The sequence below is a fragment of the Ranitomeya imitator genome, chromosome 6 (genome assembly GCF_032444005.1).
Source record: "Ranitomeya imitator isolate aRanImi1 chromosome 6, aRanImi1.pri, whole genome shotgun sequence".
Lineage (NCBI taxonomy): Eukaryota > Metazoa > Chordata > Amphibia > Anura > Dendrobatidae > Ranitomeya > Ranitomeya imitator.
Window position 1 is genome coordinate 538,078,336 of NC_091287.1, and position 16,190 is coordinate 538,094,525.

The 16,190-nt window shown below is 40.2% G+C and overlaps 1 protein-coding gene across 1 annotated transcript in view; it reads right to left on the reverse strand.

The window, feature by feature from the left end:
• KCNQ3 (potassium voltage-gated channel subfamily Q member 3) overlaps positions 1–16,190 on the reverse strand; it is a 280,751-nt gene that overhangs the window by 113,851 nt on the left and 150,710 nt on the right. The window contains exon 2 of the mRNA XM_069731938.1: positions 9,311–9,401. Coding sequence (XP_069588039.1) covers positions 9,311–9,401 — 91 coding nt within the window. The remainder of the gene's footprint in view (positions 1–9,310; positions 9,402–16,190) is intronic.

Sequence of the window (16,190 nt, forward strand, 5' to 3'; positions counted from 1 at the left end):
ACTCTGCTGACACAATTATGTATGGGGGCAGACGTGGTGCTGTATCTAGGGGCACTCTGCTGACACAATTATGTATGGGGGCAGACGTGGTGCTGTATATAGGGGCACTCTGCTGACACAATTATGTATGGGGGCAGACGTGGTGCTGTATATAGGGGCACTCTGCTGATACAATTATGTATGGGGGCAGACGTGGTGCTGTATATAGGGGCACTCTGCTGATACAATTATGTATGGGGCAGACGTGGTGCTGTATATAGGGACACTCTGCTGACACAATTATGTATGGGGGCAGACGTGGTGCTGTATATAGGGGCACTCTGCTGACACAATTATGTATGGGGCAGACGTGGTGCTGTATATAGGGACACTCTGCTGACACAATTATGTATGGGGGCAGACGTGGTGCTGTATATAGGGGCACTCTGCTGACAATTATGTATGGGGGCAGACGTGGTGCTGTATATAGGGACACTCTGCTGACACAATTATGTATGGGGGCAGACGTGGTGCTGTATATAGGGGCACTCTGCTGACACAATTATGTATGGGGCAGACGTGGTGCTGTATATAGGGGCACTCTGCTGACACAATTATGTATGGGGCAGACGTGATGCTGTATATAGGGGCACTCTGCTGACACAATTATGTATGGGGGCAGACGTGCTGCTGTATATAGGGGCACTCTGCTGATACAATTATGTATGGGGGCAGACGTGGTACTGTACATAGGGGCACTTTGCTGACACAATTATGTATGGGGCAGACGTGGTGCTGTATATAGGGACACTCTGCTGACACAATTATGTATGGGGGCAGACGTGGTGCTGTATATAGGGACACTCTGCTGACACAATTATGTATGGTGGGCAGACGTGGTGCTGTATCTAGGGGCACTCTGCTGATACAATTATGTATGGGGGCAGACGTGGTACTGTACATAGGGGCACTCTGCTGACACAATTATGTATGGGGGCAGACGTGGTGCTGTATATAGGGGCACTCTGCTGACACAATTATGTATGGGGGCAGACGTGGTGCTGTATATAGGGACACTCTGCTGACACAATTATGTATGGGGCAGACGTGGTGCTGTATATAGGGGCACTCTGCTGACAATTATGTATGGGGCAGATGTGGTGCTGTATATAGGGACACTCTGCTGACACAATTATGTATGGGGGCAGACGTGGTGCTGTATCTAGGGGCACTCTGCTGATACAATTATGTATGGGGGCAGACGTGGTACTGTACATAGGGGCACTCTGCTGACACAATTATGTATGGGGGCAGACGTGGTGCTGTATATAGGGGCACTCTGCTGATACAATTATGTATGGGGGCAGACGTGGTACTGTACATAGGGGCACTCTGCTGACACAATTATGTATGGGGGCAGACGTGGTGCTGTATATAGGGGCACTCTGCTGACACAATTATGTATGGGGGCAGACGTGGTGCTGTATCTAGGGGCACTCTGCTGACACAATTATGTATGGGGGCAGACATGGTGCTGTATATAGGGGCACTCTGCTGACACAATTATGTATGGGGGCAGACGTGGTGCTGTATATAGGGGCACTCTGCTGACACAATTATGTATGGGGGCAGACATGGTGCTGTATATAGGGGCACTCTGCTGACAATTATGTATGGGGGCAGACGTGGTGCTGTATATAGGGGCACTCTGCTGACACAATTATGTATGGGGGCAGATGTGGTGCTGTATATAGGGACACTCTGCTGACAATTATGTATGGGGCAGATGTGGTGCTGTATATAGGGGCACTCTGCTGACACAATTATGTATGGGGGCAGACGTGGTGCTGTATAAAGGGGCACTCTGCTGACACAATTATGTATGGGGGCAGACGTGGTGCTGTATAAAGGGGCACTCTGCTGACACAATTATGTATGGGGGCAGACGTGGTGCTGTATATAGGGGCACTCTGCTGATACAATTATGTATGGGGGCAGACGTGGTGCTGTATATAGGGGCACTCTGCTGACACAATTATGTATGGGGGCAGACGTGGTGCTGTATAAAGGGGCACTCTGCTGACACAATTATGTATGGGGGCAGACGTGGTGCTGTATATAGGGGCACTCTGCTGACACAATTATGTATGGGGCAGATGTGGTGCTGTATATAGGGGCACTCTGCCGACACAATTATGTATGGGGGCAGACGTGGAGCTGTATATAGGGGCACTCTGCTGACACAATTATGTATGGGGCAGACGTGGTGCTGTATATAGGGGCACTCTGCTGACACAATTATGTATGGGGGCAGACGTGGAGCTGTATATAGGGGCACTCTGCTGACACAATTATGTATGGGGCAGACGTGGTGCTGTATATAGGGGCACTCTGCCGACACAATTATGTATGGGGGCAGACGTGGAGCTGTATATAGGGGCACTCTGCTGACACAATTATGTATGGGGCAGATGTGGTGCTGTATATAGGGACACTCTGCTGACACAATTATGTATGGGGCAGACGTGGAGCTGTATATAGGGGCACTCTGCTGACACAATTATGTATGGGGGCAGACGTGGTGCTGTATAAAGGGGCACTCTGCTGACACAATTATGTATGGGGCAGATGTGGTGCTGTATATAGGGGCACTCTGCCGACACAATTATGTATGGGGGCAGACATGGTTCTGTATAAAGGGGCACTCTGCCGACACAATTATGTGTGGGGGCAGACGTGGTGCTGTATATAGGGGCACTCTGCTGACACAATTATGTATGGGGGCAGACGTGGAGCTGTATATAGGGGCACTCTGCTGACACAATTATGTATGGGGGCAGACGTGGAGCTGTATATAGGGGCACTCTGCTGACACAATTATGTGTGGGGGCAGACGTGGTGCTGTATATATACCACAAGATGGCAGTAAATCCCTGTCTTCTATAAAGAAGCCAACCATACATAAAGATAAAAGTAAAAGGATTTATTATTACAGAAAAAATACAAATAAATGAACAAAACATTTAAAAAGAGCTACACGATATCTTCCTGGTCATACCCCATGGGAGAGCGGCGAGGAACACTAGCCAAGAATACCCAAAACAAAATTTCTATAATGAAAAACTGCCTATATTGCGTCCATAAGTGTAGGTGCACAAAGGCATCCTATTGCTGAAGTATCACAATATACAGAGATAGCGGCAGTCCACTACACCCTTCTAACTGTATACATAACTAAACCCGTTCCAAAGACTTATACTAATATATGGTACAGGATAGAAAGGGTCACAAATAGTTACCGATATAGGTTTCTGAACAGTGCGTCCTCCCACGTCACAATCCCAGCGCCCCGACGCGCGTTTCGCCCTGGCTTCTTCCGGGGGCACTCTGCTGACACAATTATGTATGGGGCGCTCTGCTGATACCAGGCTAATAGGGTCTACTGCCACTTCTTTGTGGTACTAGATCACCAGTAAGCCCCCCACACCACCACCTCAGCTCCATATAGGGGTCCCTATCCCTCGGTGATGGGGACATATCCCGGGAATATTAGGGAGAATCCTAGGCACACTAATGGCTATGAAGTATCAGTCAGCAGCAGCACATGCAGTGTACACACTCGCAGTACCCAGAAGACACCACTAGGCGGCAGCATTGCACCTTACACCCCCATAGTGTCAGCCGCCTGTCCTCCCGTCACATTGTATGATGGATCTCAGAAATCAGAGTCTGCTGACAGTTTCCCTTTAATTGGTGTTCGCTGTGCATATGTAATGGCAGTATATTGCAGGAGGCGCTCTGGTTATAGCAGCTCTGCACATGTAATATTTATGGGAACAGGCCTAATGCATCAGGCACTGCACGTAATCCAACCGTAATCAGCGGAATGCTGAGATTAGCGGCACCAGTGGATAAAGCGTGTGCGGCGGCGGCGGCTTTTACTGCGTGCTTAGGTTATTGCTGATGTGGCATGTATACAGGGCTGGGGGGAGTCGGGCGAGCAGTCAGCTTTGCTCTAACAAGTTACTCCGGACATGCCATTTCTGGGGCGGTAATACCTCTTTAATGGCAGCTTTAACCCCTTCCCGAATAGGCAATTTTTTTAATTTATTTTTTTTTTACATTTTTCGTTTTTTCTTCCCTGCCTTCCAAGAGCCATACATTTTCCATTTTTCCATAGACTTATCTTTTTAATTCCAGGACAATTTTGGATTTTGAAACGGGGCAATTGAAAAATAAATAAAAAAAAACAGCAATTCTATTGTAGCTTATGTTTTATCTGACTATTACTTTATGCTTAAAATGGCCAGAAAACTTTGCTGTACAAGTTAGCACTAATGTCGAATTATCTTTGTTTTACTTCTGAAATTTTGCACAAAAAAAAAACTACTTTCAGTCGCCGTATTCTGGGAGCCAAAGCTTCTATCATTTTGGTATACAGCGTTGTGCAAGGAATTGTATTTTTGCGGATGATGTGAACACTTTATTGCTACTATTTTAAGGTACAAAGAACTTTTTAGTTTCTTTTTACTCAATTTTTGGCCGGCATGAAGTCACAAAAAAAAACGCAATTTTGACTTTTTTTTCTTGTTTCAGGATGCACCTTATTGTATAAATATTTTTAGATATTTTTTTATTGCTTAGATTTTGCTATTTTTTTTTAAGAAAAGGGAGGTGATTTAAACGTTTACATTTTTGTTTTGTTTTTTATCTTTTATACCATTTTTCTTTAGGCAGTTGAACCTAAGATCGCTGCTACAATACTGTATTAATCTATCGTATAATTACCAATCTCCTGTGACTTTCAGCGGTGCCCCAAGAAAACGCAATTTGCGAAACGTGCATGGGCCTGTGTGGAGCGCTAAGACTTTTCCTCATTTAAATCATTTGAGTTTTATTTATAATTGATTATTCATTCTCCCTCGTTACTTGATCCCTTTGATTTCCCCATAAAGCAATTATGGATATGTTTTATTAGCTGTCAATAAAATTATATTTGTCCTTAATCAATTATGACTGGTTTTTGGTTACTTTCTGGTAAATAATTGTAGTAATGAATTATATTGGAGAATTTTACTCTATAATCACTAATTTGATTGAAGGAACTATAATGTTATGTTACTGACCAGTAAAATATTTATGGTATGTGCTATATGAATATTGTTGTAGCACCTCTATATACAGTAGATAACACAGGATCCACCATTCACAATAGGTGATGTCACAGCTCACCTCCTCCTCCTGTACAATGACTGATAACACCCCTATATACAGTAGATAACACAGGATCCACCATTCACAATAGTTGATGTCACAGCTCACCTCCTCCTCCTGTACAATGACTGATAACACCTCTATATACAGTAGATAACACAGGATCCACCATTCACAATAGCTGATGTCACAGCTCACCTCCTCCTCCTGTACAATGACTGATAACACCCCTATATACAGTAGATCACACAGGATCCACCATTCACAATAGGTGATGTCACAGCTCACCTCCTCCTGTACAATGACTGATAACACCTCTATATACAGTAGATAACACAGGATCCACTATTCACAATAGGTGATGTCACAGCTCACCTCCTCCTCCTGTACAATGACTGATAACACCTCTATATACAGTAGATAACACAGGATCCACCATTCACAATAGGTGATATCACAGCTCACCTCCTCCTCCTGTACAGTGACTGATAACACCTCTATATACAGTAGATAACACAGGATCCACCATTCACAATAGGTGATGTCACAGCTCACCTCCTCCTCCTCCTGTACAATGACTGATAACACCTCTATATACAGTAGATAACACAGGATCCACTATTCACAATAGGTGATGTCACAGCTCACCTCCTCCTCCTGTACAATGACAGATAACACCTCTATATACAGTAGATAACACAGGATCCACCATTCACAATAGGTGATGTCACAGCTCACCTCCTCCTCCTCCTGTACAATGACTGATAACACCTCTATATACAGTAGATAACACAGGATCCACCATTCACAATAGGTGATGTCACAGCTCACCTCCTCCTCCTGTACAATGACAGATAACACCTCTATATACAGTAGATAACACAGGATCCACCATTCACAATAGGTGATGTCACAGCTCACCTCCCCCCTCCTGTACAATGACTGATAACACCTCTATAAACAGTAGATAACACAGGATCCATCATTCACAGTAGGTTATGTCACAGCTCACCTCCTCCTCCTATACAATGACTGATAACCCCTCTATATACAGTAGATAACACAGGATCCACCATTCACAATAGGTGATGTCACAGCTCACCTCCTCCTGTACAATGACTGATAACACCTCTATATACAGTAGATAACGTAGGATCCACCATTCACAATAGGTGATGTCACAGCTCACCTCCTCCTGTACAATGACCGATAACACCTCTATATACAGTAGATAACACAGGATCCACCATTCACAATAGGTGATGTCACAGCTCACCTCCTCCTGTACAATGACTGATAACACCTCTATATACAGTAGATAACGTAGGATCCACCATTCACAATAGGTGATGTCACAGCTCACCTCCTCCTGTACAATGACTGATAACACCTCTATATACAGTAGATAACGTAGGATCCACCATTCACAATAGGTGATGTCACAGCTCACCTCCTCCTCCTGTACAATGACTGATAACACCTCTATATACAGTAGATAACACAGGATCCACCATTCACAATAGTTGATGTCACAGCTGACCTCCCCCCTCCTGTACAATGACTGATAACACCTCTATATACAGTAGATAACACAGGATCCACCTTTCACAATAGGTGATGTCACAGCTCACATCCTCCTCCTGTACAATGACTATTAACACCTCTATATACAGGAGATCACAGGATCCACCATTCACAATAGGTGATGTCACAGCTCACCTCCTCCTTCTGTACAATGACTGATAACACCTCTATATACAGTAGATAACACAGGATCCATCATTCACAATAGATGTCACAGCTCACCTCCTCCTGTACAATGACTGATAACACCTCTATATACAGTAGATTACACAGGATCCACCATTCACAATAGGGGATGTCACAGCTCACCTCCTCCTCCTGTACAATGGCTGATAACACCTCTATATACAGTAGATGACACAGGATCCACCATTCACAATAGGTGATGTCACAGCTCACCTCCTCCTCCTGTACAATGGCTGATAACACCTCTATATACAGTAGATAACACAGGATCCATCATTCACAATAGGTGATATCACAGCTCACATCCTCCTCCAGTACAATGACTGATAACACCTCTATATACAGTAGATGACACAGGATCCACCATTCACAATAGGTGATGTCACAGCTCACCTCCTCCTCCTGTACAATGGCTGATAACACCTCTATATACAGTAGACAACACAGGATACACCATTCACAATAGGTGATGTCACAGCTCACCTCCTCCTTCTGTACAATTACTGATAGCATCTCTATATACAGTACATAACACAGGATCCACCATTCACAATAGGTGATGTCACAGCTCACCTCCTCCTCCTGTACAATGACTGATAACACCTCTATATACAGTAGATAAAACAGGATCCACCATTCACAATAGGTGATGTCACAGCTCACCTCCTCCTCCTGTACAATGACTGATTACACCTCTGTATACAGTAGATAACATAGGATCCACCATTCACAACAGATGATGTCACAGCTCACCTCCTCCTCCTGTACAATGACTGATAACACCTGTTATCTATACAGTAGATAACACAGGATCCACCATTCACAATAGGTGATGTCACAGCTCACCTCCTCCTCCTGTACAATGACTGATAACACCTCTATATACAGTAGACAACACAGGATCCACCATTCACAATAGGTGATGTCACAGCTCACCTCCTCCTCCTGTACAATGACTGATAACACCTCTATATACAGTAGACAACACAGGATCCACCATTCACAATAGGTGATGTCACAGCTCACCTCCTCCTCCCCCCTGTACAATGACTGATAACACCTCTATATACAGTAGATAACACAGGATCCACCATTCACAATAGGTGATGTCATAGCTCATCTCCTCCTCCTGTACAATGACTGATAACACCTCTATATACAGTAGACAACACAGGATCCACCATTCACAATAGGTGATGTCACAGCTCACCTCCTCCTCCCCCCTGTACAATGACTGATAACACCTCTATATACAGTAGACAACACAGGATCCACCATTCACAATAGGTGATGTCACAGCTCACCTCCTCCTCCTGTACAATGACTGATAACACCTCTATATACAGTAGACAACACAGGATCCACCATTCACAATAGGTGATGTCACAGCTCACCTCCTCCTCCTGTACAATGACTGATAACACCTCTATATACAGTAGATAACACAGGATCCACCATTCACAATAGGTGATGTCACAGCTCACCTCCTCCTCCTGTACAATGACTGATAACACCTCTATATACAGTAGATAACACAGGATCCACCATTCACAATAGGTGATGTCACAGCTCACCTCCTCCTGTACAATGACTGATAACACCTCTATATACAGTAGATTACACAGGATCCACCATTCCACCATTCACAATAGGTGATGTCACAGCTCACCTCCTCCTCCTGTACAATGACTGATAACACCTCTATATACAGTAGATAACACAGGATCCACCATTCACAATAGGTGATGTCACAGCTCACCTCCTCCTCCTGTACAATGACTGATTGCACCTCTATAAACAGCAAAACACAGGGTCTGAGAACATCTATGTGAAGAACATGAAGTGGGAGTTTAATTTTCAATATAATGATTGGAGTAAAAACGGAAAGAATTTTTGTTCATTTTATTAAATAGATTAAATTAGGAGGTGGTGATGGCGAACTCAGTCGAGGGGTTCAAGAGAGGCCTGGATGTCTTCCTGGAGCAGAACAATATTGTATCATACAATTATTAGGTTCTGTAGAAGGACGTAGATCTGGGTATTTATTATGATGGAATATAGGCTGAACTGGATGGACAAATGTCTTTTTTCGGCCTTACTAACTATGTTACTATGTTAAATTAAACTAGAATTTAACATTAAATATAATAGGTCACCTTTTATTACACATTCCCTTCAAACGGCCCATATATGAATTCTAGAGATCAACCCACATGGAAACCACAAAAAAAAAAACAATGGTAGAATAAAGTAATAAAAAATAAACTTTTATCACTTGATTTTATATTTGTCCGCAATTAAAAAAAAAGAAAAAGAAAACTGCTTAGTGATGGAGATTGCCACTTACTATAAGCAGGAGCCAGTCTCCAGAAATATCTTCATATTCTTTAAAGGTTGTGAGGATCGCTAACACCAGACACCCGAGGACAATAAGGAACCTGAAAAATATATATCACATTTATACATTAACGACTTTAAAGTGGCAGGAACTAATTTATAAGCTGGGTTTTTTTACACTATCGATATGGTAGAAATGAAAACTGACTTCTACAATGACAAAAAAATAATAAAAGACTATGTTCACGTTACGTTTCACCCCACATTTCAGACTCCGTCATGGGCTTCCTTATGTAGCCCCCGAAAACCAGGATTCATACAGAACCCCTGAAGAAGCCATTCACTAATAGTGAGGAGTCACTTTGTAGACCTTGCTTTTGTGTCCACCTAAAAAGACAAACACTGCTGGAACTCGGTCTGACCGAGCACAAAATCAATTATCTACCTATTCATAGTGTATTACTCTTTGGGGGCTCCATTGGGGTGCTATCAAAATCCCCTTTCTAGCGGCTTCAGCCCTAAACCAGCCCCAAAAGTGGAGACAAATGTATTCGTAATGTGAGCATAGCCTTATGCTCCATGTATTTTCCGAAAGGAGAAACCCAGCAACTTGTGAAACATCTAACCGGCATTTTACACAGCAATTTAAATTAATTAGTTAATTAAAGAAAAAAAATAATTTTATGAAAGAAAAATGAGTAGTGTAAGAGTGATTAAACTAAAATTTATTGCATTTTTCCTTGCCTTGTTTTACTTACTTCTCATCCAAACATTGCAGTGCTGTTTCACATCACCAGTTCATACCTCTTTATAAGCTGCTTTCAACTGCTGATCTTTCAAGATCCATATACTAGTTACAGGGTAAGGTAGGTTTCCCTGTTAGAGTAGAGGAGTGGAAAGCAGAGAGGAGACTTCTCCAACTCTGGTTGTTTGTAAACAGAGTACAGATCTTGGTTGAGCAGCAGATAAAAGCATTTTGTAAAGGAGCATGAACAACTGCACAGTGTTTGGGAGTGAAAAAGGCAAAATAAGGTAATGACATATGTTACAAAAATGCATAGCTTTGGGTGACTAAGTTAAAGAAATAGAAAGACAAATTTCATGTATATAGCTAAAAGGAAGACCTAACCAAAAGTTGAAGTTGTCCACGACTTTTCACCATTTGCCTTCTTCTGCCCGCTGAATTAAAGCTCAAAAATGTAAGAATTTTCTAAATACATTCGTCATAGATAACATTATAACTTCCTAACACATTTCCAGAGAGGGGGCATTCACCCCCCACCCCCCTTCCCTTTTCTCTCACACAGAATATCTCAAGGCAAACTAAGAGCCTCCTTAAAGTAGAATTACACAGTTGACATATTGGAAGGGAGGAAATTACGTATAGCTGAAAAGTGACAAAACTGATTAAGACTCCCCAAAAGAATGCAGGTAATGAAACAGGATAGATCTTTTCTGTGGTCCAGCTACCAAAAGCCCATGTGTTTACACATAGACGGAGAAGTGAAGAAGTATCTTTGTCTCCAGGAAAGACATCCTGAGTTGAATGGAAACTTTACATATGCAACTAGACATTTAGGCATTGGTGAAATGTTATGAATATATCACGCTTGTGATCGTCAGGAGTGAAGATATTGTGAATGTTGAGAATATCATAATTTTCTGAGCCTGAAGCCATATCCCAGGACCAGCCCTGTTATGAGCCCTGTGTAGGTGTAACTTAGGTGCTGAGAAAAGATCAAGGCAAATTATGATCTGGGTTCCTGTAGAGAGGTACATATTAGTATATGCATGATTCATGTTCACTGGACGCTTCCAATAGAAGTGCTCTCCTTTGCTAAGCTGAGCCATCTCTGTGACCAGCGTAGTACGTTTCTCTGTTAATCCATTTTATTTTATACAATTGAATATGCTCCATTGTTTTGTCTCCTTTTCAAAATATTTTGTATACTTTTTATAAACAATGCCTATGATTCTAGATTAAATTTAAAATTTAACAGTTCTGTTCCTTTTGTTCTGTAAACCGCACTCCTGAAACCCATACACTACCAGAAACCAGGCATCTGATCGACCTGTAAAAAAAAAAATGATTGGTGGTGGCAACGGGTAGTTCTTGGGTTATCGTGGAGTTAGTAGTGACCATACCAGGGTATATATATATTTCATGCATTGGAATCAGAGGTGTATATACCATACACCCAATGTTAGTTTCCCAATAACCGGCCTATTAGTGGTAGCAGCCGCAGCCTCATCTGTTAATCATCGGTGAATTGTGTAATTGTCCTTATGATAGGTGGCAGCAAAGGGATGTTCATAACAAAAAGATAACAGCACGGTGGCCTCAGTGTGACCCCCTCCTGGCTGATATCTTTTACAATTGGTGGCAGCGGTAGGATCTGAGTGATCCCTCCTGTGTTCGTCTTCACAACTGGTGGCAGCAGTGGGATCTGGTGACCCCTCCGGTGTCCTTCTTGACAATTCGTAGCAGCAGTGGGATCTGCGTGACCCTTTCAGTGTCCTTCTTGACAATTGGTGGCAGCGGTGGGATCTGGTAACCCCTCCGGTGTCCTTCTTGACAATTCGTAGCAGCAGTAGTAGTATCCGCGTGACTCCTTCGGTGTCCTTCTTGACAATTGGTGGCAGCGGTAGGATCTGGTGACCCCTCCGGTGTCCTTCTTGACAATTCGTAGCAGCAGTGAGATCTGCGTGACCCTTTCAGTGTCCTTCTTGGCAATTGGTGGTAGCGGTGGGATCTGGTAACCCCTCCGATGTCCTTCTTGACAACTTTTATTTACTTATTTTGCCCAATTCTCGCTCTGCATATATTGGTCATTTAATCATTTAATCCTACCGGTCAACTTTGCCCTGTCCTACAGGCAGTAAAGGAAAAACACATTTTGACATCATTGCGAGGCTGCCGCAACGGGTCTGTGGAAGTTCAAATCTGCAAATGTCTCATGCGAGGCTGGAGAAGGAGAAACCATCAGAGGGAATTAGAAACCAGGGCAAAGCTTAGGATCACGACTGTATCTGTACAGTGGAAACGGGTCAAGAAAAATAAATGTATTTATAAAAATGTTCCTTTTTTAAGCTATAAATCACAGGGCGAATGATGAAAAGTGATGAACAACCCTCTGAAAGTGGTTGTCAACTTCTGGGAGAAAATAAAAAAAGATTTTACGTCTTGAAACAGGATTGTGTCTTAAAAACCTTCCCTAATCCCAGTCACCTATTGAAAAATTTTGCATTAAAATTAAAACAATTTTTTTTCCACCCTTCACATAGTATCCTGCACTAATTTAAAGCAAACATATTCATTCGATGCCAAGTCCATGTAAAATGCAGAATGCCCGGTCCAATGTCAAATATACAAACGTTCTCTCAAAGTGTAGAAATTCACAGATTGTTACACAGATATGAGAAGAACAGATAGACGATAGACAGTCCAATTAATTTACAATTTCCAAGCAGGACTCGGCTCATTAACTCATCCTCATATAGGTTGAATACCGCCTATTAGTGAATCAGCACCTCTCTTACCGCAGAATGTCACCCTGTCTAGTCTATTGGGAGACTTGTCAAGGTTTGTTAGTTATTTCTCCAATTAAGCCAGCAAGGCACAAGAGAACATGGAGACGTTAACCTAACACCTATTCTCCTGCTGTCGTGAAAAGGAAATTAAACTTTTACTCTGATACAACATGTTATCAAAGAAGCTATCATGTGTCGCCAAGTGGTATACAAAAATATAACCGCGTGAGTGTGAACAGGCAGATAGGACTACAGCTGTCACTGCTGTGTGCAGGAATCTAAAAGTATGTCTGCACTAAATGTACATAAGCTCATAAAGGGCAGAAGTTATATTCTTATACATAGGGGCAGTATTATAGTAGTGATATTCTTGTACATAGGGACAGTATTATAGTAGTTATATTCTTGTACATAGGGGCAGTATTATAGTAGTTATATTCTTGTACACAGGGGCAGTATTATAGTAGTTATATTCTTGTACATAGGAGCAGTATTATAGTAGTTATATTCTTATACATAGGAGCAGTATTATAGTAGTTATATTCTTGTACATAGCGGCAGTATTATAGTAGTTATATTCTTATACATAGCGGCAGTATTATAGTAGTTATATTCTTGTACATGGGGGCAGTATAATAATAGTTATATTCTCTTACATAGGAGCAGTATTATAGTAGTTATATTCTTGTACATAAGAGCAGTATTATAGTAGTTATATTCTTGTACATAGGAGCAGTATTATAGTAGTTATATTCTTGTACATAGGAGCAGTATTATAGTAATTATATCCTTGTACATAGGAGCAGTATTATAGTAGCTATATTCTTGTACATAGGAGCAGTATTATAGTAGTTATATTCTTGTACATAGGAGCAGTATTATAGTAGTTATATTCTTGTACATAGCGGCAGTATTATAGTAGTTATATTCTTATACATAGCGGCAGTATTATAGTAGTTATATTCTTGTACATGGGGGCAGTATAATAATAGTTATATTCTCTTACATAGGAGCAGTATTATAGTAGTTATATTCTTGTACATAAGAGCAGTATTATAGTAGTTATATTCTTGTACATAGGAGCAGTATTATAGTAGTTATATTCTTGTACATAGGAGCAGTATTATAGTAATTATATCCTTGTACATAGGAGCAGTATTATAGTAGCTATATTCTTGTACATAGGAGCAGTATTATAGTAGTTATATTCTTGTACATAGGAGCAGTATTATAGTAGTTATATTCTTGTACAATAGAGCAGTATTATAGTAGTTATAATCTTGTACATAGGAGCAGTATTATAGTAGTTATATTCTTGTACAATAGAGCAGTATTATAGTAGTTATAATCTTGTACATAGGAGGCAGTATTATAGTTGTTATATTCTTGTATATAGGAGCAGTATTATAGTAGTTATATTCCTGTACATAGGAGCAGTATTATAGTAGTTATATTCTTGTACAATAGAGCAGTATGATAGTAGTTATAATCTTGTATATAGGGGAAGTATTATAGTAGTTATATTCTTGTATATAGGAGCAGTATTATAGTAGTTATATTCTTGTACATAGGGGCAGTATTATAGTAGTTATATTCTTGTACATAGGAGCAGTTTTATAGTAGTTATATTCTGGTACATAGGAGCAGTATTATAGTAGTTATATTCTTGTACATAGGGGCAGTATTATAGTAGTTATATTCTTGTACATAGGAGCAGTATTATAGTAGTTATATTCTTGTACATAGGAGCAGTATTATAGTAGTTATATTCTTGTACATAGGAGCAGTATTATAGTAGTTATATTCTTGTACATAGGAGCAGTATTATAGTAGTTATATTCTTGTACATAGGAGCAGTATTACAGTAGTTATATTCTGGTACATAGGAGCAGTATTATAGTAGTTATATTCTTGTACATAGGGGCAGTATTATAGTAGTTATATTCTTGTACATAGGAGCAGTATTATAGTAGTTATATTCTGGTACATAGGAGCAGTATTATAGTAGTTATATTCTTGTACATAGGAGCAGTATTATAGTAGTTATATTCTTGTATATAGGAGCAGTATTATAGTAGTTATATTCTTGTACATAGGGGTAGTATTATAGTAGTTATATTCTTGTATATAGGAGCAGTATTATAGTAGTTATAGTCTTGTACATAGGGGCAGTATTATAGTAGTAATATTCTTGTACATAGGAGCAGTATTATAGTAGTTATATTCTTGTACATAGGGGCAGTATTATAGTAGTTATATTCTTGTACATAGGAGCAGTATTATAGTAGTTATATTCTGGTACACAGGAGCAGTATTATAGTAGTTATATTCTTGTACATAGGGGTAGTATTATAGTAGTTATATTCTTGTATATAGGAGCAGTATTATAGTAGTTATAGTCTTGTACATAGGGGCAGTATTATAGTAGTAATATTCTTGTACATAGGAGCAGTATTATAGTAGTTATATTCTTGTACATAGGAGCAGTATTATAGTAGTTATATTCTTGTACATAGGAGCAGTATTATAGTAGTTATATTCTGGTACATAGGAGCAGTATTATAGTAGTTATATTCTTGTACATAGGGGTAGTATTATAGTAGTTATATTCTTGTATATAGGAGCAGTATTATAGTAGTTATAGTCTTGTACATAGGGGCAGTATTATAGTAGTAATATTCTTGTACATAGGAGCAGTATTATAGTAGTTATATTCTTGTACATAGGAGCAGTATTATAGTAGTTATATTCTTGTACTTAGGAGCAGTATTATAGTAGTTATATTCTTGTACATAGGAGCAGTATTATAGTAGTTATATTCTTGTACATAGGGGCAGTATTATAGTAGTTATATTCTTGTACATAGGGGCAGTATTATAGTAGTTATATTCTTGTACAATAGAGCAGTATTATAGTAGTTATAATCTTGTACATAGGAGCAGTATTATAGTAGTTATATTCCTGTACATAGGAGCAGTATTATAGTAGTTATATTCTTGTACAATAGAGCAGTATTATAGTAGTTATAATCTTGTATATAGGGGAAGTATTATAGTAGTTATATTCTTGTACATAGGGGCAGTATTATAGTAGTTATATTCTTGTACATAGGAGCAGTATTATAGTAGTTATATTCTTGTACATAGGAGCAGTATTATAGTAATTATATTCTTGTACATAGGGGCAGTATTATAGTAGTTATATTCTTGTACATAGGAGCAGTATTATAGTAGTTATATTCTTGTACATAGGGGCAGTATTATAGTAGTTATATTCTTGTACATAGGAGCAGTATTATAGTAGTTATATTCTTGTACATAGGAGCAGTATTATAGTAGTTATATTCTTGTACATAGGGG